Source organism: Chrysemys picta, chromosome 25 (genome assembly GCF_011386835.1).
Source record: "Chrysemys picta bellii isolate R12L10 chromosome 25, ASM1138683v2, whole genome shotgun sequence".
Classification (NCBI taxonomy): domain Eukaryota; kingdom Metazoa; phylum Chordata; order Testudines; family Emydidae; genus Chrysemys; species Chrysemys picta.
Window position 1 is genome coordinate 4706494 of NC_088815.1, and position 26458 is coordinate 4732951.

A 26458-nucleotide genomic window follows, 5' to 3' on the forward strand; every position below is an offset into this window, starting at 1 on the left:
TTGGAAATAGAATTTTTTGGAATTTCTGGCTTGTGAAAAAGTTGGAGGTTTTTGTTTTTCCTCTTGAACTGCATCAACATTTTACCAGACCCTCAACATTTCCCACAGGCTGGAAATTCCCTTTTCCAGGCAGCTCTACTAACAAGCTGCACACAAGTGCAACAGGCCGACCGGTGCCAGCCATGACGAACGGCTGGCCAGCCGAAGCCTGGTCTTTCTTTGTGCAGATTCTGAAGGTGACCAACATCCTTCTGCCCCTAGCACTCTTCTCTGCTGGGGGCCTTAAGTGTGCCATAGGTACCAGCTGCAAGGTAACTGCTACTCAGCAAAATCAGACTCTCTCTGCCCCCAGAGGCAGCTGTCTCCCACAGCTGGGCCATCTCCAGCAGCCTTTGCTGAGAGCACCAGGCCAGCCCTGGCTAGTGTTGTAGGTGAACCGGGGCAGGAATAGGAAGAGAGATGGACAAGGCCCTTGGGAACTGCAGTGGGGGGATGACTCCCCTGCTCAGAACCTTTAGAGCTTTTTTGGGCCCAATGGGCAAGACTGGAAGACTTGTCGCTATAAGCCAATTGACTCCAGGCCAGGAAGATCCAGTGACACCTCCCTCCAGGCCCAGTACGTGCTGGCTGGTGCTGCACAACCAAGAGGTGCTCTCCTTGAAATGACAAGCTATGGGCCCATGCGCCGTTCTAGCCGGTGGCCAGTAGGGAAGTGTGAGTTTATCGCCCCTTTTAGGAACTACCCGGGACAGAGTGAATGGTGAGTCGTGGACACCATTCCCTTCTCCAGAGAGGGAGTTTCAGGACGTGGTTGAACACGCAGCAGTGGCTGGCTTTGCCGTCTTTCCACAAAGCGCTCAGAGACCCGTGCTGCGAGACCAGCGCTACCGCAAGAGAACTTGGGGTTCACAGCACTGCAAAAAGCACCATTCTCCTTCTATGGAGAAATGCAGCGATAACCCGGCCTTGATCCGTTATACAGCAGGACCAAGCCACTCCACCCCCAACACCCTGTGACCCAGACACCCCTTGATGCCAATGGGCAGAGGGCATAATGGGTGCGTAGGTTTTTACTGGGATCCCCTAGATCTGATGTCTACATAACAGTGCGACAAAGGGTGGCATGTGAGGTCTCGATCAACAGACAGTAACGTACTGCTACTCCCAATCCTGGCGAGATGTACAGATGTTGTTTTAGGAGTTTTGTGTCTATGCTGAAAAGGATGTTCTGATGTAAATGAAGACAGGTCACCAGCAGGTGAGAAGCAGGTTCTGTTCAGGTCAGGTGTACAAGACACTTAACTCCCTGACTAACCATTGTGTATCACGTGTCTTCCAATGTGAGTCTATTTGAATATGGAGCCATCAGCTAATCAAGACTGCAAAGGCGACGAGATCCCAAACCCTAGCTGACGGGACACCCAGCAAGGGGGAGGTTGGTTTATGACGAAGATCAAAGAAGTCACCTGATAAGGAGACACACAGTTTCCTTCACTTGGGGACAAGCTGCCTGTATGCTTGTCGTATGAACAGAGGGTGACAGCTAGCCTGGCTGTTAAATGCTGGGAGACAGGCTTTGAATGAGAGCTAACCAGACGTCTGGCTGTCCTGTCTCAGGGAGGTTATGTCTAGGCTCTAGAAGGCATATTATGATTTTGTTTTAGATGTAACCAATTGTTTCCAATTCTTCCACCTACTCGCTATTACTTGAATCTCTGTTCTTCCTTAATTAAAACGACCCTTGTTCTCACAAGTCACAAACCCAAGTGCTGAGAGGTAAGCGGAGTGGTGAAACTGGAAAGCTGAGGTGCACTGTCACTTTGGGGCCAGCGAATCTGTAAATGCTGCGAGTGTCCAGAGGATCAGGGGCTGGGTACCCCGGGGGACGCTTGGGGTTTGGCCCAAGCCTATCGCTAACCAGCAGGACAGCAGAGCCTGCGTAGGCTGGAAGGGCCCTTGGCTGGGGGAGTCAGAGAGCTGACCCCTGGCAGCCAGGCACAGACAAGTTCCCACATGCTAAGGGCTGGTGGTAGGGGCCATGGGTACACCCAGGAAGCATGTCACACACATCCATGCAAATTATACCCCACTGCTGCAATGCTGCCACCTCTGGGGTGAGGCACAGCAGCTGTTTAACATGACCTAGCACTTTAAGGCAGGGAGTAGAGAATAACCAGTTCTAACCGCAGAAGCAATGTTACGTAACTGGCGTGTAGTTTGTCAAAATTGGGATTTGGCAAAGAAAAGAGAGTCAACACGCACATACTGTCTGAATAGTTTTGGAAAGCCGGAGCTTGAAACGGAGCCTGCCGTTCTTTGAACAAACTCCACGGGCGGGCAGGCAGTACGAGTGGTCGCTGTTCAGCTGCACCATGCCAGTGTTTCTCTGTAGAGTCAAAGTGATGTGACCTCGCAGAGAGCAGCACACCGGAGAGACAGTGTACATTCATATATAGTAAAAAGTCTTTATTAAGAAGTCAAAAAATAAAACTCTTGATACAATTTTCATAACCGTCAAGTCAGCTCAGCAAATATATAATCAGTACTTTAGCCATGTAAGGTTAAAGGTCCGTTATTTTCTTTTAAAATAAAATATATTTTAGTTCTTAAAATTTATTCAATAAAGTACATATTTTCCTATAAATTCCCTACATATACATAAGAGGTAAAAAATAAAAAAATAAAACTAAACAAAACAAAATAAAAAGGCGATCAAAATAATCTTTTTTTGCGACATGACGTGCTTAACTGTGCCCCCAACTGTCCCACACCTCTTCTCTTCCCCAGTCCTCCCCCGCCCCCATCCCAGCCAAGACACCTGTCCTTTTCAATGCATTGTGGGCAGCTTTCACATTGGCAAAATAGAAGATAAAACTGTTACCAAAAAAAATATAGATATATTTATAGAACCGTCAAGAACTGTCCAAAAAAAATAACTACATACAAAAACCCAGAAAATTATAATAATAATAAAATGCTTTTAAAAAAATAAAGACAACCCTTGTGTGTCCTAAAATAAAAAGTGCAACCGGACCTTTTCTTTCTGTTTATTTCACTTTGCAAACTGAATACTGTTATTTGGAAAGAACTGTTGAAGAACAGCTGCCCGTTCTCCTCCCCAGCCTCCACACCTGGGTTCAGAGTTAAAGCTATTCTGTAAACATTTGATTTTTTTTCTCCCTCCTGCAATTTCACACCCCTCTTTCCTGTCATTTTCCATGTCCCTTCTCCCCCCCACCCCATCTTCCTCTCCAGCTTTCTACCCAGCAAGAAACATGGCCTGTCACCCTCCCCACCCGCAGTCCCAATCCAATCCCTTAAATAAAAAGGTTGATTTAAACAGTTAAAAGTTCTTAAAAAGCTGTGTTGTAGGGAGAGGGGTGGGGGTGGGGGTGGCGGCCCATCCGATCGGACTCCGGATGGACAGCTAGGAGAAGATGTGGATGGCTTGAGTGGCCGGGGTGTGGCAGGCAGGGCACTCCGGCTCGGCTTTGCCACAGATGCGGATGGCGCACTCCATGCAGAAGAGGTTGTGGCCGCAGGGCACGAGGGCAGCGATGACCTCACTTTCGAAACACACCATGCACTCCCGGGAGCTCTTTCGGTGCCCGTCAGAGCTGCTGGAATCCGTGGGGGAGCCGGAGGTGCCGGAGATGCTGCCCGGCAGGGAGGAGGAGGAGGAATAGCCTGTGCTGTTGGAGAAGGAGGAGAGCGAGCCCTGGGTGGGCAGCCAGGACAAGGTGCTGACCGGGTCGCTCTGGATGCGGCGGGCTAGGGGGTGGTCCAGGGCGACGCTGCTCTCTGGGAGGGTCGGAGAGTGCCGGGGCGTGGCCGTCCTGCTGATGCTGCTGTTACGTCTCTGCGAGCCGTTGATGGAGGAGCAGCTGCTGAAGGCCTGCAGGGGGTTGGAGCGCTCGAAGGGAGACCAGATGGTGGTGGGTGTGGTGAGGTCCAGGGCCAGGAAATCGAAGCCGAAGTCAGAGTCTTCGGAGCTGAGCGGTGGCGCCTGGGACTCGCTGAAGTTGAAGCCGTTGCTGGTGCTGTACGGGCTGGTGGGGCTGGCGTCGGCTATCCGGCCACTGTAGTAGGATTCGGTGGAGGTGCTGCCCAGGGAGCTCAGGCTGTCGTTGCGAAGGCCGGCCGAAGGCCTGCGGGTGGGGTTGGGGGCTTTGGCCCACAGGCTGGCCGTGCTGCCCAGCAGGTCGAGGCAGACGTCGGTGCCATTGGAGTGGAAGTCGTTGTCTGTGCTGACGTCGATGAAGGAGCCTGTCCTCATGGTGATGTGGGCTTCGATCTCCTCCCGGGCCCGGTCCACGTTCTCGGGCATCCCCGTCACCTCAAAGACAGGCTCTTTGTCTCGGCTGGGCGTAACAATGTACGTGTGTGTCTGCTGTTGGATCCTCTTGATGGTGGCCCCCTTGGGCCCCACCACCAGGCCCACCACACGGTAGGGGACTCTCACCTGGATGGTGGTCTGCCCTGGCAGGTTGGGGGGACCCTGCACGGTTCCCGACAGGCCGTTGACCTTGTTGCGCGTTGCTCGGATCATGGAGAAGTGTTCAGCCGCCGAGAGGATCTCCCTCTTGGCCATTTCCACATCCTCTTTCCGCCCGGTCACGATGAAGATGGGCTCCTCCCCTCTGACTGGCGTCTTGATGTAGGTGTTGGTTTTAGCACGCAGGGCTTTGATCTTACAGCCTGGAATGCAAAGGAGACAGGAAAGCGACACATGTTAAGTCCCAGGTTGAAGCTGGGAACCTAGCGCACCCTGCTGCCCGTGGAAGCCAACAGACCTGAATTCACACTTACAACCGGGAGACCTTCCGAGAGGGGAGGCCTCACGCTTCACAGCCAGGAAGTTACACCTGAGTTCTGGTGAATGCTATGGGCTAGCGTGAAAAACGCAGGCTTGCTGACCCCCCGTCGCCATGTCCACTGGGGCAGGACCTCGGGACCCCAGCCAGGGATCAGGGCCCCATCGTGCAAACACGACACAGATGGTCCCTGCCCCAGAGAGCTCCTTATCAAGGAGTGAGACAACATGCAACAGGTGAACACAGAGGAAAGAGGTGCAAGGGCAGAGAGGTGGGGACAAGGTCAAGGGGACAGAGACAGACACGCTCGCCCAAGTTAATAGTTGCGGCAGCCCTAGGTGGTGGCCTTCCCCCTCAGAGATGGATTGGAAGGAAGTGGCCGAGGACGCAGGCACAAGAGTTACTTTTACCTCAGCAGCTGGTTCGAGAAGGGGCAGAGAAGTGACCCTTTGGTTTTTTTTAAATCCCAATGCGTCCTTTATTTGGAGCTGGAGAATGTCTTCCCGGAGCTCAGGAGGCAGCAAACTCTAAGTGAGAGCAGCCTGTGACATGGAGAGCTGAAATGACCCTGACCCATGAGCACTCCAATGACCAAAAGATAGGAGGGTGGGGGGTGTTTATCTAAACAGAGACCAGGCAGGCTGAACAAAAGGGGACCCCCTCTCGCCCCCCCCCCATCTGCCCTCTCTCTGCCAGGCCCATCTTTTATTTCTTCAGTTCCCCTTATTAGCATGTGTACTGTTAGCCTCTCGTCGTGGCCCCATTGAGACCCCCTGTCCAGACACACACACCGGGAGAATTTCTTCCCTTCTTCCTTTGCTTTTGGTCTAAAAAAATTCATGTGTTTCTGCCTGGAGGAAGAATTCAAAATGGAGGACAGGGAACGTGTCCACTAGGAGTGCCACAGGAGGGGCTATGTTAATTAGGGGCTGAGCTAAGGGCCTATATCTGCAGCTCTGGCTCAAAGATCTCTGGGTCAGGCAGAGTGATCTAGCCCAGTGGTTCTCAACCAGGGGTACGGGTTCAGGAAAAGTCTCCCCTCCCACAGAGCGGGAATGGGAAATGACTCTGAACTTGAAGCTTGATGTGAATGAGGATGTTTGGACCACAGGGCCAGGGACTGACCTTTGCTAGAGAAACCAGTGACACACGGAACCAGGCTAAGGAAAATGTTTCCTGGAGTCAATAACTGGAATATCAGCAGTATTGTGCAGCAAAATGTCTCCCAAGAGGAGTTAGCGCATTGGTGGTTCGGTAGCAGAAGTCACAGATACAGCGGGGGAGGTCTAGCTTTGGTTTATGGCCAGCAGAGGGATGAGTTTTATTGTCTCCAAATATCAGTAGAAAAATTCAGACCCAAACAGGGTGTGGTGGGAGTCCGCAGAGCTCTTCCAGGGGGTCCATCAACTCCTCTAGAGATTTGCCTAGTTTTACAACAGGCTACGTAAAAAGCACTAGTGACGTCAGTACAAACTAAAATCATACAGACAGTGACCTACTTATACTGCTCTCTATACCACACGCTGAAATGTAAGTACAACATTTATATTCCAATTGATTTATTTTATAATTATAGGGTAAAAAGGAGAAAGGAAACAATTGTTCAGGAATAGTCGCTGTGGCACTTGTGTCTTTTTAGAGCTGATTTTGTGAGCAAGTCGTGTTGAAGTGAGGTGAAACTTGGGGGTCTGCAAGACAAAGCAGACTCCTGAAAGGGGTACAATCGTCTGAGAGCCGCTAGTCTAGTGGATGGGGTGTCGGCCTAGTACTCAGAAGACCTGGGTGTTACTCCCAGCTCTGCCACCAACCTGCTAAGTGACCTTGGATAAGTCACTTCCCCGCTCTGTGCCTCTGTTTCCCCTCGCACCTGTTGTCTGTCTTGTCTATTTAGACCGTGAGCTCTTGGTGGCAAGGAGCGTCCCTCACTGCGTGTGTGCAGGGCGCCTAACCCAATGGGGCCTTGATCTCAGCTGGGGCCTCCAGAGGCGACTGGAATACAACCAGTAACTCCCTTAACGCCGATCAGAACCTTCTCTGGGGATACATTTCCGGTAGCTACGGTCCCACTATGCCCGATTTGTGTTCGCGCCACTTGCACTCGGATCACTTTTCGTAACAAAATCCACACAAGTGACACATTCTAAATCTAGAGACCAGGCTTGTTTCCTGCCCTTCGTTCCCAATCATGAAGGCAGAGGAGCCCACATCCTCTGTGCCTGCCCAAGCTTTGGTTTAACCCAAAACATTATCAATCAACTGTACTGCAGCAGCACCTAGCAGCCCGTCATGACCGAGAGCCCATCATGCCAGGCACTGTACAAACACCGAAAAAAAGACAGTCCAAGAGAGTCACCAGTAAATATTGATAACACCATGAGATATGTTAGAAGGACCCTTGTCAGGCAGGTTATCAACCTATCTAAGGCATATGTCCCCCACATCACTGTAGTGACAGCGCTTCTCACAATCTGCAAGGCATTTGTCATCACAGAACCCATGTGCGTCAGGGCAGTGCGATTATACCCATTGTATAGGTGGGAAACTGAGGCACAGAGAGACATTGACATGCCCAAGATCATATAGACAATCTGTGGTGGAGCAGGGGCTTGAACAGGGCTCTCCCAAGTCCCAAGGCTGGAGCCCTAACCACTGGACCAGGCCCAAGGCTTAGGCTTTGTAGAACCGTAGTAATCTGCATATAAAATGGGTCTCCTTTCACCACACCACTGCGAAGAGGCTGTAGTCAGGTCGTGGCTGCTTTTAGGAGGTATACCACAGCACACTGACAAGGGCATTAAGTGCGTCAGAAAATTAAAACTAAAAATTGTCAAAATGAGCAAGCAGAGTGCATTTTTAGATGCCAAATCCTTGCTTTTTGATCACGTTAATTCATCACTTACAAAATTCAGCCAGTCATTCACAAAGGGGTCTCCTGGTCATGTGTGTGAATGACTGGGGCTCGGCCCTATCAAACAGGAGCTCTCTCACAGTGATTAAATACATTCAATTCTGTAGAAGCCAACAAGAGAAATGAGTTACATTTGAAACAGGAGCATCAAGGTGTCACAAAAGCCCGGGACCCAACCAGCTGTTCTGAGCTTGAGAAGGAGCTTGGGGACCAGGCAGTCTATGGAGGATGAGAAAGGAGTGGGGAAGTAGTTTTAAAAAGCCCCAAGAAGACTCCCCGGCTTTGGAGATCATGCATAGAACCTAGAACATAGAGCCAATCAAGAAGGTCATAGTGGGTGGCTGCTACGCTTTCCCAAAGCCTACATCATGACAAAACTCCAGGATGACAACTGTGGTCAACAGCTTTGCTCGTTGTAGCTGACAACTGCATTTCTCTGGCCCAGTGGGACACACTAACATCAGCTCATCTGTGTGGGGGACAGAACTTTCTCGGGGGCTGGTCCGAGATTGTGGAATGAACTTCCCCCAGGAACTAAGGAACGTCACAAACCTTCCACTCCCAGTGCCGGATGCCTTTCTTTTACCTGGCTTCTCTAACATAAATAGAGAGCAACATGTATATTAAAATAAATAAATAAATAAAAGGACCCTAAAATTCTACCAGAACAAGACACGATCCTGCACAAGCTTCTCCTCCTGGGAAGAGAAGGAGAGAAACAACATGTGATTTAGTTGGGAATTGGTCCTGCTTTGAGCAGGGGGTTGGACTAGATGACCTCTTGAGGTCCCTTCCAACCCTGATATTCTATGATTCTATGTGACGTGTAGGGTCGGGGCGCTTAATGCACAACTGGAAGGCGCTCGGATACTACAGTGATGAGCGTGGTATAACTACACTCCTCTGGCACAACGGTGTATAAAACAGAACAGGAAGCTTCCTTCCAGGCCCGTGCACGAAGGATATTCAGACTAGTGTGACCGCACTGATGCAGTTACATTGATGCAACCTTTCTGACATACGCAGGGCCGAGCTGGCACAGCAGGGCTTATGCTGGTGTTACACCAATGGTGCTTCAGCAGAGAGAGCGACCCCGACTTGGTGCTGGTGCAATGTGCCTACGTTAGGGGTTTGCATCAGAAGAACTAAATCAAGAGCATTTACACTGGAGCTAGTTTTTCAGTGTAGACAAGACCTCAGTCAAGACTCTGTGGCACTAGCCGCAGTGGGGATATTTCCTATAGCCGGGGTGAGTAAGGAAAGATGTATGCCACTCTCTTGGGCCTCCTCCATCAGGAGAAGAGCTACAATACAGTTACTCCCACACGGAGACCCAGTGACTGCCATGGGATTCCACATGGCAGTAATGATACAGGCAGATGGACCCTCTGCGAGAATTGTGGCCTAAGATCTTGACTGGATTAAAGCACCCAGCGACTTGTAGTGTTCAGAGAAAGACTGAATTGTGCTGGACCGAATGTAAAGGGGATTCTGTATTGAGTCTGCTGGAGACAGACAGACCCTGTGGTTCTCTCGGTCTCTCTAAGTTCCCGCTGGCACTGCCCAGAGTCACCAACCCGGGGTCTCCCTAAATCTTGGAATGGAGCAGACAAAAAGGGGTGTTGTCTCCACTCCAGATCTCGTGTTCTAGGTGCTATAAAAGGCAGCAAATAAAGCAGAGAAGCAAACCTGCTCACTGCAAAGAATTTAGCTCTGGGGTTGGCAACATGTACATTTGGGGGCCCGAGCCCCAAAGTCACTTGCGTGCCTAAGGTACGTTCCAGGCCTGGCCTGTGGCTACGTCTGCTCAGCGTGACCCACGTTACAGCAGAGTTAACGCTGCTTTCAGCACAAGTTCAGGATTAGATGCAGCTGACTGCCTGCAAGTTATGGCTATGCCAGGCTGTTTCCTCCTCACATCCCCCTCCATCCCCATTCAGAGGGCTTGGGATGTCAGCTGCTGCACACAGGGGGCTGATGCTTGGCATGTCGGGGTTTTCCCCACCCACCCAGATGTGAATTTTTTGGGGGGAAGGGGGAAAGCAGAAGGGAGTGAGGAGAAAGAAAACCTAACGAACAGATGCAGCTGGATTTTACTTATGGAAGCTGCTCAATCATAGAATATCAGGGTTGGAAGGGACCTCAGGAGGTCATCTAGTCCAACCCCCTGCTCAAAGCAGGACCAACCCCAACTAAATCATCCCAGCCAGGGCTTTGTCAAGCCGGGCCTTAAAAACCTCTAAGGAAGGAGATTCCACCCTCTCCCTAGGGAACCTATTCCAGTGCTTCACCACCCTCCTAGTGAAAAAGTTTTTCCTAATAGCCAACGTAGACCTCCCTCACTGCAACTCCTTGTTCTGTCACCAGGTACCACTGAGAACAGTCTAGATCCATCCTCTTTGGAACCCCCTTTCAGGGAGTTGAAAGCAGCTATCAAATCCCCCCTCATTCTTCTCTTCTGGAGACTAAACAATCCCAGTTCCCTCAGCCTCTCCTCATAAGTCATGTGCTCCAGCCCCCTAATCATTTTTGTTGCCCTCCGCTGGACTCTTTCCAATTTTTCCACATCCTTCTTGTAATGTGGGGCCCAAAACTGGACACAGTACTCCTGATGAGGCCTCACCAATGCCGAATAGAGGGGAATGATCACGTCTCACGATCTGCTGGCAATGCCCCTATTTATACAGCCCAAAATGCCGTTAGCCTTCTTGGCAACAAGGGCACGCTGTTGACTCATATCCAGCTTCTCGTCCACTGTGACCCCGAGGTCCTTTTCTGCAGAACTGCTGCCTAGCCACTCGGTCCCTAGTCTGTAGCAGTGCATGGGATTCTTCCTTCCTAAGTGCAGGACTCTGCACTTGTCCTTGTTGAACCTCATCAGGTTTCTTTTGGCCCAATCCCCTAATTTGTCAGGGGAGCCGACTAGCCGATGACACTCCCTGATCAAAGGAGTGAAGATAAATTGCCCGGGGGCCCTGTTAGCACCGTTTCGAGGGGCTCTCTCTCTCACACACATGGCATGCCAGGTATAGTCAGCCAGAATGGCCACAGGGCTGCGTTTCTGGGCTCAGATTGGAGGACACACCTGAGTTCATCCCCTCTCACACTCTACTGGACTCCGTCTGCCAGCCTCTGGGAGACACCATAGGAATCAAAGCGCCGCACCATGGTCAAAGTATGCAGGAAGTTGAATGTCAATTGAAAAGCGTTTGTCTCTTCTGTTGGTGGGGTTTTTTTTGGCACTAATTTAGAGCAACAGCTGGGTGGGTGTATTTATGGCTAGGGGCTGTCAGGACACGACTCATTTAGTAGCCTGCTGGGTGGGTATATTTATGGGTTGGTCAGTGTGGCCAGGTTTAGTCTGCTTAAGTGGGTCTGGGAGGTTGGGACTCCTGAATTACCAGCCTGGCTGTGTCCCTGACAGCTGCGTTTCCTGCAACCAGCCATTTCCTGCTCTGGGTCCCAGTTCCCTCATCTGTGAGATGAGGGTAACACTCTGGGCGTGGAGATGAACCAACAGGCCTACAAGCAGCTCCTTTAACCTGAAGATCTCAAAGCAGTTGCCACCATGGCAGATGTTCTCCCCTGATGGTGAAAGAAAGGAGCAGACAGGTTAGGAGACTTTGCCCAAAGTCACACAGCAAATAAGTGGCAGAGTTAGGAACAGAACCCAGGTTGCCTGACTCCCTGTCCCATTGTGGGACCACGCGATCATGCTGCCTTCAAGAGGCACGGCTGGTAGAGCGTTAACTCAGGGCTGAGGATCCTCGGGCTTTTGTTACTCCTGGGTTTGGAGAAAAACTCACATCTCTGGCACTCTCGAGTAATGTGCTCATTCGAATCTCACAGGGTATAGTGAGATTCAAATCCCATGCAATGAGATGGTTGGGGGAACCGGCAAAAAGCCTGCAATGAAAGGGAGCCTTCTGCCTTTATCGCCGGCCACAGGAAAGAACTACATACACACGCTGTTTGCTTTGCTCCTAGGAGTCCGTCCTCAGCACTGTTGTGAGACAGCTACGTAGTGACATGGAAATCAGCCTACCACGTCAAGATGGCTGGTGCATCTGTACAGTAGCTCTGCTTCAATGCATCCATCGCATTGATAAAAAGGCATCTACACTTCTAGGCTGACGTGATGCTGGCCACACGTTACCTTGAAGGAAGTTTCCTACCCACCTTCAAGTCTCATTACGCTAGTGATCTTGCCTGGGTTCTCTCTCCACGCATTTCCCTTGGCTCTGCCTCCATCAGGGAAAGGATGCACCTCAAACAGATTGCCAGGAAATGAAATGCAGTAGCAAAAAAGAGAAAAGTTCTGGGACTTGATCCCCTAGAAACAGGAGAGCGCAGAGTTCACCCACACAGAGCTTTGGGCCAGGAATTTCAATAAGAACTTTTCAAATCCCAAACTATTAATGGTCTCACTGCACCCTTTAGCTGATCCGCAATGTTAAAGGGGAGTTGCATCCCGGCTGTTACGCCACTGAAGCTACACCAGGGTAAATCACTTCCTTCATTCAGCAGAGATCAGGATTCTGGGGTCTCCTGGCAAGAGCTATCAGTTGAACGGCACAAGGGAAGGAGGCGGTAATCACCCCCTGCTCTGTTCACACCCCTAAGGCACCTAAGAACCTGGTTTGCAGAGGTGCCGAACACCCCCCAGCTCCTGCCAAAGCCGACTGAAGCCACGAGGGTTCCAAATCAGGCCCGGGGTCTTTGATCAACAATATTTGATTTAGTTGGGGTTGGTCCTGCTTTGAGCAGGGGATTGGACAGGTGACCTCCTGAGGTCTCTCCCAACCCTGATCGTCTATGATTCTAGGATTTACTTTTCACCCTTTATGCTGCCTGCTTTCCATAAGCAAAGCCGGATGTGAACGGGATAGCGCACCTGCCAGTAAGGCCGGCTATGTCATTTTAACAGTGCGTATTTTATATATACCACGCTCACTGCATTCCTCCCTTAGGAGATATAGGGCTGGTTCTTCACCACCGGGTACCTCGTGCAAAGGGTGTGTAAAATACTGCCATTGGCTCTGGCAGTGCTTTACATTTGCTTTGCACAGGTGTAAGTGAGAGCAGGGAAGAATCGGGCTCACAAGCAATGCAGGGTTACAGCGGGAAGGGAGCCTGGTGGATGTGCAGTGGGGCTTGGAGTCCAGCGCACGCTCCTCTGGAGACCATCCTCATACCTGGGATTTGAAACGTTTCCCTTAAAACCCTCGCTCATGTTTCTTGGGGGCATTAAAAAAAAAATCAGGAGCTTCTGAAAGGTTCAGTGAGGTCCAGAGTCGAAAATGGCAGCCGCTGGTGCAAGCGGGCTGGTGTATTTGCACACGTGCTGGCCATGCTCCCAGTAACATTTTGTAGCCTGGCATCAAAGGGCTGCCTGTTATTCTGGCCCAGGAACAGTGCCATTCCTCACTTCCTGTTACGCCAGCCTCCAGCATGTGCATTGCGCCAATGAGGTGCTTCTATTGTGAGGTCATTGAAACAGATGCTATTGCTGGGTGCAGAACAGAGGGGAGAGTTCATACAACTGCTCCAAAATAAAACCAAACTCTGCTCCTCTGGCTAAGGCAGAAGCCCTCAGCAAGAGAGGTTTCATACTGAGATTGGTCGGAAAACCCACGCTCTTGGAACAGGTACAATGTACCTGAACTTCCATCAGCACCAGGGTAAATCCCAAAGGGATGCAGCCACTTCACAAATCAAGCACCACCCAGATCTATCTCTAGTTAACGCCTTAAGAAATACCCTTCTCTGAATAATTCTAGTGGCCACTGGATGACACCGTTACTGCATGGGGGAGGCGTCTAATCCCCAGGGCAATTCAATATGAGCTGGGGAAAGACTACTCTTCAGTGCCGTAGGGGTTACAGGGTTGGGGCCAGGCCTGCTGACGTGCCGAGCACCCACAGATTCATTTTAAGGCCAGAAAGGACCATTATGACCATCTGTGTAGCACAGTCCAAGGTTACCAGCATCATCCCCCTTTTACAGATACCACGCTGAGGTGAGGAGGGACGACATGACTTGCCCAAGTCACACAGAGTCTGTGGAACAGCAGGGAATTGGAACCCCTCTGCAATGGGAGAGGAGGGCGATACCCCTAGAACACGCAGGGTCAGTGCTGCTACGTTCTCGTCACGCACCCTGTGCACACCCTGGAAACCAAGGCCGCAAACAGCAGACCGAATCGGGATAACCCGGATCCGGATTACTCAGACTTTAAGGTCAGAAGGGACCATTATGATCATCTAGTCTGACCTCCTGCACAATGCAGGCCACAGAATCTCATCCACCCACCCTGTAACAAACCCCTAACCTATGTCTGAGTTACTGAAGTCCTCAAATCGTGGTTTAAAGACCTTAAGGTGCAGAGAATCCTCCAGCAAGTGACCCGTGCCCCACGCTGCAGAGAAGGCAAAAAACCTCCAGAGCGTCTGTCAATCTGCCCTGGTGGAAAATTCCTTCCCGACCCCAAATATGGTGATCAGTTAAACCCTGAGCACGTGGGCAAGACTCACCAGCCAGCATCCAGGAAAGAATTCTCTGTAGTAGATTACAGTGGGAATGGAGCAGTATTTGTTGGTCCTTCACGTTTCCTTCTTCAACTCATTGGTTCATGCCATTGCAGAGGCCTGGCAAGATGTAAAGCCGACAACAACATCCAACTGTTTCAGGAAAGGCAAACTTGTTGTGCAGTGGAAGGTGGGCGAGACGAGGATGTCGAAGAGTTTGTCGACCCCCCCGAACGATGTCCCACTTCCAGTCAACATGGAAAAAGCGGGGTCGATCATTCAGTGGGGGGAGGGGAGAAGGGCACAAACTTTGCTAAACTTAGTAGCTGCTGCGGCTGAGGGTTTGGTCACATTCGGAGAGCTGCCCGATGAGGAATTACTGAGGCCAGAGAAACGAGCTTGTGTTGATGAAACGGATCATAATCAAGAGAGAGAGGATGATTTTGAGGACGTTCCACCTCCAACCAACTCTAAGCTGTTGAAGGTTTTGCACAAACTTTGGCACTTTTCGCAGCTAGGGGGACGACGTGACAGGGTCTACAGGTCTCTTGGGGACACTGAATTCCATCTTCAAATCAAAATTGTGACTGAGAAGAAGCAGAGCAAATTAACAGAGTTCTTTCACCTGACATGAGTTTATCCATTCATAATTAATGTACAAGTGGATACTGTATAAACAGAATGCACTTGGATGTGGAATACTACTTTAATTTAGGTTATTACAGTATTATGTATTTGCTTAGCAGATGCCCTCATCCAGGGGGACTTACAGGGCATACGAAGTATTACAGTTAAGTGCGAATACAAAAAATGTTCACAAGTAAGAACAAAGAGGCTGTGTTTGTTATCATGGTCGATGTCGGATTATTCTCAAAACATAAAAATAAAACTTGATACTTTTATAATGTTAACGCAATGAATACCATTTTATTGCTACAATATGTTAGTAGGCTACAAATGCAGAACAGAGCACATGTTAAAATGTACAGGATGTACACTAATGCAATACTGTAGCAATAATAACAAACATACATTGCATTGTTGCAATTATAGATAGTTAGCGAGTACTGGAGCTCTTTTACGTCTCAGAAAAAGCACGCGGCCTTTGGTCAGACGAAACGCCCCATAACAGCAACAGCTGCTTAGGAGCAGCAGAGCAAAAGGGAACGAGGATGTTGCTACTAGCGAGTATCTTCTGTAGTGCTTAACGAGATGGGTCCAGTTCTACTGGTATCAAAGCTATACCCGCATAGCTTATTCCTGTATGGGAAAGCGAATAAGCCACGTCAGTACTAGGCACCTTTATACCAGCAGAACTGACAGGGCATTCCCAGTATAACGACACTGGGAAAATAAACCCCACTCCGAACGGACACCGTTATAGCCGTGTAAAATCTGTGTGCAGCCCGGGCCTTAGATTCCAATGGAGCTTAAGAACGTGCTTCAGGGCTTTGCTGAATCAGGCCCTTAGTAAATGGCCAGAGAAGAGTTTCAGCGGGAGTTCGCACAGTGCAGAGGGTCAGCTGCTAAGGAGGCGAATGGCTGGCACGGACACAGAGACTGAGCGGCTTGTAATTTACAAGTTGCAAGGGCAGATCCAACCTAAAAAAAAAAAAAAGACAACAGAAACCTGTACAGCCGTGTAGTTAAGTAACAGCCAGAAACCAAGCCACGCTGGGGATTGAGACTACACTGCAGTATACGCACAGAGCACTGGGCAATGGGAAACCGTGCAGGCCACGGTTCCGTAGAGAGCAGCTACAGATCTGTTAGCACACTCAGGAATCCCGACCCGGCACACAAAGGAGGCCGTATCCTATGCAAGGACAGTTACTGTGTAGCAGCTTGCACTGCCCTGGGCAGCTGGGATGTCAGGGAGAGCGCCAATATCTGGGAGGGGTCTTTGTTCACTAAGGATGGAACAGGGCAGCAGAGGTGCGACTAGGGCAAGGGTTGTAAAGCGGGGCACTGGGGCAGGGGAGGAAGGGAGGCAGACGGGCGGGACAGTCCCGGAGAGCTAGGACAGAAGGGAGCCGTGCTGTCTGGAGAAACCACTGGGGAGGGAGCGGTATCGACCGCCCTGATCCAAAGGGTGACGAAATGGCTGAATGGCAGGCCTGCTGTACCAAACAGGGAGAAGGAGAGCTGCCCATCAGGGCTGTAGAGGGGCCAGGAACGTTCCCAAATGTGGCGGTGTGGCTACATGTAGTATTTACTATTTGTATTTGCAGGTCACCTCAGAGCCCTAGTCACGGCCCACACGCTGTACGAACAGAGCACAAGCCACTCCCTGCCTCAGAGAGCTGGGTAAGCTGAGCCGCGTTGCTGTACGGTATTAACACAGAACAAGGCTGCGCTGCTTGGCAGGGTCGATCATTCAGTGGGGAGAGGGGAGGAAAAGGGCACAAACTTTGCTACATGTCTAACAACAAAGTTAGATCCACGTTTCTACTACAGACAAAAGCGAATCTCGCCCGGCCCCCGGGGGAACCACTCGCAGCGACATTCCAGTTTGTAACTCATCCATTCGCTCCCGCTTGGTTTGACAAACACGCCGAGAGGTTCCCTCATCTCCAGCTGCAATAGGTTACGTTTCACTTCAGGGTCCTAAAAGAAAATGTTCAGTCCTGACGTAGGCTCGATCGGGACAGCATGTCAACAGGTGCTTTACTCTAAGCACGTGCTCTAGTGCTCAGTGCAGGGCAGGGGGTGAAGATGGCCATAGCTGTATTCAAACCAAGCAGCCAAGCTTGGTCCCGACCCACATCTCCACCCAGCAAAGGAGACTCAATAGACTGGTTTAAATGGATGCTTCTCTTGAAGTCCTCCCTTCCCAGCCCCAGTCACTTGCTGACATTTAGACTCTGCTGTTTGGCCAAATTCCTCCGTCTCATTTTAAATGGCCGTGCGGCTCTCTCCACGGCCCCTCCTGCAGTGCTGCGGGGGCAGAACGGCTACGTTTCAATAGCAGGCACATATATCGTGATAATCATCTTACGCTGACACCGTGCCTTTCATCCCTGAGGGATCACGACGCACTTTAGAGGGAGACACTAATGTACAGAACCACACACAGGAATCGCAGAAGCCACTTATGAACTGCACCCACCTCTGGGGTGGAAATGGTGCAGCGTTGCTGTGCGCTGTTAAGATGTTACCATCCATTTAGGACAGGAAGTGAAGAACAGCGGAAACAGGGCAGAGGCAGAAGGCAGGTACCCAAGCTGGAATCTGGCCAAGTCACCAGCGGGGAGCACTTCACGAATGCCAGGGTGGGGCAGCAGCTGCTGGAGCCCATCGCCTCTCTAAACTGACCTGGGGTGATGTTGGTGAGAAACCAGAGCGGGATTAAGAGTCTCTCACTTCGAAGTGCCACCGGGGTAGAAAATATCTCCCCGACATTCCTAGCTAGTGCAGCGTGGCCACGGCTGCAGGACTGCTCCAAATCAGAGTCCCCTTTGCACCGTAAGCATAGAGTCTGCATTCACACACTGGGTTTACTGCTCTTGGCTCAGGCTTGGACTTGAGGAAAGTAACTGACTTATTCACACTGCATGGCTTCTCACCCCCACTGTCCAGGACATGTGCTGCCCCACAGGCAAGAACTGTTTGGATTCAGGCTGCCTGAGCTCTGTCTTCACTCCCCAAATGCAAGCCAGAGCTGAGCTGTGGGACAAAACCAGCACGTCACCCCCATGCTCCTGGCTCCCCAAGGACAGAGCACAGGACCAGGAAGCGAGCTGGACAGTAGGGAGGGGAAATAGGTCCTTTCTGCCTTGGTTTGGGATACTGCTGCTGACTTCATTTAAAGCTGGGTCTCTCTGTTCCTGCCTTTGGTCTGGCCAAGCCCCTCTCCACCAGCTTCCCCCTCCTTTCACTTCAGCACACATCAGCAGCTCCTGTCCCACAAGACTCTGCACGAAGCCGGCGGACTCCACTTTAGCATCCATCAGGCAGGGGCTGGTACACACCCTGGCTACAGTTACCCTCTAGCACACCCTGAGATCACACACAGGCCAGCCTGCAGTGCTGCCATCCCCGGCAGCACCAAGGCAAGTCTGAGGATGGGCAGGGCTTACCTACAAGAGACGCTTACAGCCCTAGCTGCTGGGACAGCCCCTTGGGAACCTCTAAAACAGGGGTAGGCAAACTTTTTGGCCTGAGGGTCACATGGGGGTTCCGAAATTGTATGGAGGGCCGGGTAGGGAAGGCTGTGCCTCCCCAAACAGCCTGGCCCCCGCCCCCCATCTGCCCCCTCCCACTTCCCACCCCCTGACTGCACCCCTTAAAACTCCTGACCCATCCAACCCCCCCTTCTCCTTGTCCCCTGACCGGCCCCTCCCGGGAACCCCGCCCCTAACCACCCCCCCGGGACCCCACCCCCATCCAGCCCCCCCTGCTCCCTGTCCCCTGCCTGCCCTGACCCCTATCCACACCCCCGCCCCCGCCAGGCCCCCTGGGACTCCCACGCCTATCCAACCGCCCTGCTCCCTGTCCCCTGACTGCCGACCGGGACCCCCTACCCCTTATCCAGTCCCCCCACTCCCTGCCCCCTTACCATGCCGCTCAGAGCACCAGGACTGGCAGCTGCGCCGCTCGGCCAGAGCCAGCCACGCCGCGCACAGTCTACAGCACCAGAGCAGGCCGGTGGCTCTCGCAGCCCCGCTGCTCAGAGCGCTGGCGCCATGGCGACTGAGGCTGCAGGGGAGGTGGAACAGCAGGGGAGGGGGCCAGGGGCTAGCCTCCCGGCCGGGAGCTCAAGGGCCGAAGCAGGACAGTCCCACGGGCCATAGTTTGCCCACCGCTGTTCTAGCAAGACCCTGGCCAGCACATCTCAACTAGCCCCCCGGGACTCTTTCTTTGGTGAAAGAGGCTGCTCAAGCTTAGTTGCTACGCACATCCCCACCTCCGTTCCCTGATCCAAGGTCTCATGCCACCGTCAGCAGTACAGCGCTTGCGATCCCTCGTGTAACAGAACAACGCTGGCACAAGAGGCGCCAGGGCTGGGGCTAGATGAAGAGGGGGAGAACAATCACATTTAGCACTTCTGTTGCACTCTTCAGCTCCAAAGCGCCTTGCCAATGGTAATGAATTCATCCTTACACCACTACTGGGAAAGGCAGGCGTGTGCTGTACCTCTGTGCTTTCTCCAGACGGTGGGGAAGCTGAGACAGGGAGACCGAGCCACCTGCTTCAGGCCACAGCGGAGAAAGTCAGGATACATCTACCCTGCAAAAAAAGCCGGTGGTATGTCCACACAGCTACTAGACACCCGTGGCTGGCCCATGCCAGCTGGCTCGGGCTGCAGGGCTGTTTCACTGCTGTGTAGACATCTGGCCTTGGGCTGGATGGAGCCCAGGCTTTCGGACCCCGTGAAGTGGCAGGGTCCCAGTGCTTGGGTTCCAGCTCAACCCAGGAAGTCAACACAGCAACGAAACAGCCCCGCAGCCAAGCACGAGTCTGCTGGCATGGGCCAGCCACGGGTTTTGCTTTGCTGTATAGACATACCCTCAAAGCTTGGGTCAACTGACTCAGGGTCTCTCTATGGAGCTAAAAACAGCAGCGTAAACATTTCCGCTGGGGTGCCGAGACCCACCATCCTCGCTGGGTTTCAGAGCTCGTGCAGGAACATCTAGACTGCTATTTTTAGCCCAGCACAAACCCGAGTCAGTTGACCTGGCTTCTGAGACTTGCTACTGTGGGGGGGGGGGTGAAGGGGAGGAGTTGCAGTGTAGAATACCCTTAGTGTCAGCCAAGATTAGCACCCAGATAATGCAGTGATCGGAGAGCTCTGTAATAGCACAGGGTGTTTCTGGCCCTGAGCTCAGACCAAGGGGAAGACACATTTGGGAAGGAAATTTCAGACTGATATAAAGGGATATAATAAAATGCTCCTTTTATCTGACATGCTGGGCGTGAAGGCAGAGAGACGAGCTGGGTTAGGGCTCAGAAAGGACAGAGAGCAGTAAAACAAAAGGAAGATCATTAGCGGCCTAGGTGAGAGCAATACATCATCACCCATGTGAAGTTGGGACTCGTGGTCTTACAGCATGTTCTCAGTGTTGGAACTACTGGGACACCTGGAGTGAGGTCAAACAGCGGCCGTATTTCACCCTTCTCTAACACCTTGCCTCCAAGGATCTGTACAAACGTCAACTCTTCTAAATCCCTTGCCGAGATAAGAACTGTCCCCATATCACAAATGGGGAAACTGAGTCCCAGAGAGAGGAAGTAACTCCAAGTCAGAGCTAATAGAACCCAGGAGTCCTTTCCCTGCTCCAATCAATGGTAACTTGGGGCCTAGCTGAAGAGAGGGGATGTCAGAAGCGTGGGCCAGTAACCTCCATCAATTCCTCTGCTCCAGTAACCACGCCCCCGCCCAGCACTGATTTCATTAGTACTGCTATGGTTTTTGCTGGTTCAAAAGAAGACCATATTACTGCAATTCATGCCTACAGCGCTTCTTAGAGCCGGCCCCGCCCACAGCCAGATTCATGAACGGGTTTGCATGCAAAGGCATGACAACATAATCCCTCTGGGCTGAGTTGCTTTTTGGTACCGCCGTGTGCCACCCGAAGCGGTAAGGATGCGGAGGAGAGGGGAAGGGCCCTATGCTCCCCACTCTCAGGCAGCTTGCAGGAAGACGCACAGCCGCTGGGCACCTTCCCCAAAACCGCTCCAGCCGCCTCTCACCCTGGGATGGGGGGGTTGCTCGGTCGCGTTTTGCTGAACACCTCCTTGTTTCTGTAAGCTCAGCTGATGAGCGCCAGTTGTTTGACCGAGCAGATGTGCTACTTTACACAGCACAGGCCAGCCGCGGCGGGTCCCCGGAAGTCCCAGGGAACCATAAGGTTAATAGACTTGGAAGAAGGGTGGGGAGTCACAGTGAACAACGTATTTCTGATGGGGAAACTGCTGCCCGACAGGCTCTTGAAGTCTTTCACACTCAGTCTATTGTGATAGTTCAGTTTGGTGCTTATGGAAGCCAGGCAACTAAACACTGTACAGCCAAGGGCTGGTATCTGCCTTCCAGTTACTCCCACAAAGGGCCAGGTGGGCTTCAGACATATTGGAAGGCACGGTCCTTGCTCCAAAAAAATGGTGTGAAAAGCTCTGCCGATGCACCTCAATCCAGATGTGCAACCCCCCCCATCGCTATTCAGTCTCTGGGATCTCCCCCCAACCTCTGCTCTGCCGATGCTCCTCAATCCTGATCTGCAACACTCCAAGTCCAGGGCTTTCCCCTGAATACACACACTGAGTCTGTCTGGACTGCACAGCGAGTGTGTGATGTGGATAAAATGTCCAATGGTTGCTTAGGTCAAACTGATTTCACCCATGACCCTTCCATTGCTCTCTCCGCCTGCAGGGGCCCATGGTGCATTCATCCTTGTAAACATCCTTGGAACAAAGCATTTCCCACACTACACCTCATGCTCATTTTCCTTATTACAACTGATTTAGGAGCCAAGGTGGCAGAACCTTTACAACACGGAATCGTAACACAGAAGGAATATATTATGGCCATAGAGGTGGGGCTTAGTAGTCCAAGCACAGATCTAGGAGACAGTAACACTTCCATTCTTATCCTGGCTTAGAAACAATCTTTCAGGCCCAGGAAAAGTCAGTTAACTTCTTGGTCTTAGTTTCCTCATCTGTAAAATGGGGATGCCTAAACTGCACTAAGGCCATGTTCTGCGGTGGTCAGCTCACCAAACTGGGGAGTTAGGAGACATCAATTCTAGTTCTAGTTCTGCCACTGGCTCACTGTGTGACTATGGGCAAAATAATTCCCCATTTTACAGACAGGGAAACTGAGGCAAAGGGAGGGTTTTCCACCCTCAGCTAAGATATCAGTTACCTCTAGTAATTTAGCCCAGACTAGGCACTAAAGCAGTGGTTCTCAACCAGGGGTCTGAGGCCCCCTGGGGGGGGGGCACCAAGCAGGGCCAGTATTAGACTTGCTGGGGCCCAGGGCAGAAAACCAAAGTCCCACTGTTTGGGGCTGAAACCCAGGGCCCTGAGCCCCCCACCCAGGGCTGAAGCCAAAGCCTGAGCAACCTAGCTTCGCAGGGCCCCCTGTGGCATGGGACCCAGGCAATTACCCTGCTTGCTACCCCCCAACACTGGCCCTGGCTTTTATATGCAGAAAAACAGTTGTTGTGGCACAGGTGGGCCGTGGAGTTTTTCTAGCATGTTGTGGGAGCCTCAGAAAGAAAAGGGTTGAGAAGGCCTGTACTAAAGAACACTGGCAACGGATCTCTGCTACTTTCTCTTAATTGGGAATTCTACCTCACTGGGGTGAAAGGTCCATCCTACTAAAGTAGACTTGACTTTAACATAGAAGCATATTGTAAGGATTAATATTCATGTGTCCATAGTGATCAAGGGATCTTGGTACCCAATTCATTCTGGAGCTTGTATTTCACACCAGTTTCATGCAGCCATAAAAGATTCTTAGGACACTGCAGTTATGCACAGAAGCCCCAGTCATTTAAAACCACAGCTCTCATCATCCCTCTGCTGGGGCTAAAAAAGGCTCAGAGATACTTGTGCAGGGGGCTTCAAAACCACAAGAGCACTACTTGTACTTCCCAAAAAGGGTTGAGGGCACAGTGGAAAGTTAGATCCCAGGTCTGGGGAAAGGTACAAGACAGATCTGCACAAAGCCAAGAATTTCAAGCAGACAACCTGTGAATGGGAAGGGCTTGATTTCATTTCTGCACTCAACCTGAGCTTGCTGCAGGACCAAGAGGAAGTGAAGTCACCTTTGTGCCTTCCCTATTCTGGGGCTGGGTCAGATACAGTTTGACCTCTGATGCAAGTTGGAGCAGCCTCAAAACAGTCCTAATTTGCACCGGTTGTCTGAAGGGCTTTTCTGGTGGTTGAGAATAGCTACATCCCCTCTCCCCTGGAAACGTCCCGACATGCCCCTCCATGGGGTGGCACACAACCAGGGCAGCACCAACCTGATGGCACCCTAGGAATCCCTCCAGAGCTGAATCTGCCAGCCCTACTACTTCTTTATGACAGAAAAGGGGCCGCAGAGCAGAACTGAATCAGGCTCCAATTGCCTGGAAGAGCCGGGAGATGAGGGAGACAGGGAACACGGAAAGAGGAAAAAACAGAAAAATTAAAAGGTATTTCAATATTTACCCTGTGGGGTGGGGGTAGTGGAAGCAACTACATTCCGTTAGTGTTACGAACCCAAGTTTCTATCCCATTTCAGCCTTTACATGTGCTATTCCAGGGCGCTCTCTCCCTCACAGCATGCCACTCCTAAATCACATTGATTATTAATGACCTTGCAGCGTATTTGCATAAACCACACCAGTTCCCAGAGTTTGACAAGCATCCAGCCTTCCCTCTGCACCAAGTATTTCCGGGAGGACTAGGAGCACGCAACCTAAGGAGACACACGTTTAACTTAATAAGGGTTGATGAGACTTGGAATTGTGGCTTTTCTATAGTTCAGTCACCCAAGCAGACAGTAAATCTGAGTTACTGAAAGGGCACCGGACTCTGGTTTGGGATCCTAACAGTTAAGAGATAGAAAAGACCTATTAGATAATTGAATCTATCCCCCAAGAGAGGATGGATCAGAGATTAAGTTCCTGTGGCATTGGCCAAGAAGCAGTGAGATCCTGCTATACTCTGTCCCAGGAGTCAGTTTCCCAGGTATCATCCGTACAGCGATCACGCCCACCTTTCGCTGCTTCACAAGCTCTCAGCACAGCCTCCAGTAATAGAAAGGGAACCACAGAAAGTTGAGGCCGAGCATGAGCAGTTGGTATAAATTGGGATTGTGTATGCCTGGAAGTGGGTTGGAGCTCTGGGAGCAGGCCAATGGGAAGCAGAGAGTATGATGTCATCATGCTAATCACAGCATGGCTCTAGCTAACAAAGAGAACAATGGGCTGCCACACTACCCCACTTCCACCCATGAAAAATGCACAAGGGCCCCACAAATCCTCTCCATTAAAATGAAATGATCACCGTGAGCCGCACACCTACAAAGAGAGGCAACAGTCGGAGGTCAAGGCAGAAAGATGAGGGAGGAAAGGCTGCACCTCAGACCAAATACACTGGAGGTCAGTTCGCAAACAGGCAAGACTAAGATCTCGACAATTATTTTTGATACTAAAAATGCCCATTTTATTTATTTTGGGTTTTTCTTTAAGAAGTAACTTTAAAGACTAAAATATATTTTTATTTTAAAGAAACAAAACGCGCCCGGCACACACCCAGCTAAGTACCACAAGCATTGAGGCGTGCCCTTGTGTCCTTTTGTGACAGATTTTTTTGCAGTCAGGGATCCCTGCGCCCCTCCACAGCTACTTCATATCTCAAGTGTTTAACATATTTTAAATTAGTAGATGAAATTAAGAATCCAACTGAGATCAATTAAGGCTGATAGTAAATATTACATTAAGTGTGTGTGGGGGGGAAATCATTCAAATAAATGGAAGTATTTTCCATCTATTTCATAGCCATTTATACTTTACAGTCTATTTCCACAGACTTGAGAAGTCCAGTAAACATGAGAACTTTGTGGGTGTGTATATATGTAATATACACAGTGTGTAGCAGGCCTATATAGTTTAGACAACAGCAAACTCTAGTAAAATATTTACAAATGTGGAGTCATTTTAAAATGGCACACAGAGAGAGGGCTTGTTCATAAAATCAATAGAATTAAAAGTGTCTCCACATAAAGAGTTGGAAGGGGTTTTATTTCTAACAAGTTTCCACTCCACTCTCCTCAGCACAAAGAAACAAAGACTAAAACTGACCCAAATAAAAACTGGGATGGGCCAGTGCATCTCATACTTTCTGATTGCTGTCTGGGGGGGGACACACAAAAAAACATAGCACACACATTTCTGTGCATGCCATGGCTCTCCAAAAGACAAGCAAACACCTTTCTAACTAGATACTGGTACAGAGCAGTGGCCCAGGAGTATTTAAGCTACAGGAATCTCCATTTCTCTCCAAATCTACCAGTGTCCTCTGGTTCCCAAGTCAAGTTATTCAGACATGAATTACATATATAGGATCTATTAAAATCTCTCAGTACATATAGAGGGAATATTTTAAGTGACATATATATAGATATTTTGGCTTATTAACCAGACTCATGGACTTGCATCTCCTCCTTTCTCCATTTTAGATAGTGTGTTACCTGAAGGTATCAAAACTGAAAAGCTGCCTACAATAGAGTGGGGGAATTGAAGGGGTACAAGGGAAGACACACAATGGGTAAAACAAAAGGAAAAAAAGGCCGCTGAAGTTTACCTTGTCTCCCCACAATCTCTGCTACATGTTCAGAGCTGGGGACAGGGACACACTCAGTCATGTTCACGCTCTTCTTTCTGCTTCCAATGATGCTCATCTGTTCAGCCAAGATGGAGTGGTGGTGGCCCAGGTGGGGGTGAAAGTTGCTGAACACATCTGGAGGGGAAGTGGTGCTGGAGGTGGAGGGGCTCACATCTGGATCCAACATTGGCAGCCCCCCCAGCATCCCAACTCCCCTGTCCAGCCCTGAGCCATGGTCCATTTCCTCCAGCCCTCCATCCCCAATCTCCAGCACCTCCTCCTCCACTCCTCCTTCTTCAATCACCCTTTCTTCTGCCTCCTCCTCCTCCAACCCCAAGATGGAGAGCTGGTCCAGGGCAAACCTCAGCGCTGCTGCCGCTTCTTCCTGATCGGCCGGGGGCTGCTGCCCTCCTCGCTCCGGCTCGGACTCCGGCAGCGGCTGCTCGCCGTGCCCCTGCTGCCCAGCCCCAGCGGCTGGGGGCGGCGGGGGGGCGCTCAGCAGCCCCAGGCAGTGAGGGGGGCAGCAGGCTGCCTCCCCCCCGTCAGGCTGGTAGATGGAGCTGGGCATGCTGGCGAGCCGAGGCGAGCCGGGACCCGCTGCTGGCCGGTCCCCTTCTCCCGGGGCTGACAGCTCCGCCTGCACTTGGAGCCTCTCTCCCTCCCGCTCCTGCTTCTGCTTCTCCCTCGCCGCCGCGCCTCCCTCCGCCTCCTTTGTCTGCTCGCCGGCCGGCCGCCTGCATCCAGCGGCAGCCGCAGGGCTAGAAGGGGCTGCCGCGAGCAGCGCCCCCCGCCTCCCCCCACTGCCGCCCCCCCTCCCGGCTCCTCCCAGAGGCCCAGGACGTCAGCCCCAGCCCAACAATGGGTCAGGGGCGAGCCGGGCGCATGCGCGGCGG

The 26458-nt window shown here is 51.3% G+C and overlaps 1 protein-coding gene across 1 annotated transcript; it reads right to left on the reverse strand.

Annotated features, from left to right (window-relative positions):
• Positions 1-2451: 2451 nt before the first annotated feature.
• MEX3D (mex-3 RNA binding family member D) lies at positions 2452-26452 on the reverse strand. The gene is made up of 2 exons (XM_008171316.4): positions 25545-26452; positions 2452-4698 (listed from the first exon to the last, which is right to left on the reverse strand). The coding sequence occupies exons 1-2, from the start codon at positions 26131-26133 to the stop codon at positions 3428-3430; spliced, it is 1860 nt and encodes a 619-aa protein (XP_008169538.3). The 5' UTR covers positions 26134-26452; the 3' UTR covers positions 2452-3427.
• Between the last annotated feature and the right edge of the window lie 6 nt (positions 26453-26458).

What these genes read in the sequence shown, in the direction of transcription:
- MEX3D (XM_008171316.4), bottom strand. Translation starts at nt 26,133, where the DNA reads ATGCCCAGCTCCATCTACCAGCCTGACGGGGGGGAGGCAGCCTGCTGC. An exon ending in AGAGATTGTGGGGAGACAAG is followed by an intron (nt 4,699 to 25,544) that starts GTAAACTTCAGC and finishes TTTGCATTCCAG; the next exon opens with GCTGTAAGATCAAAGCCCTG.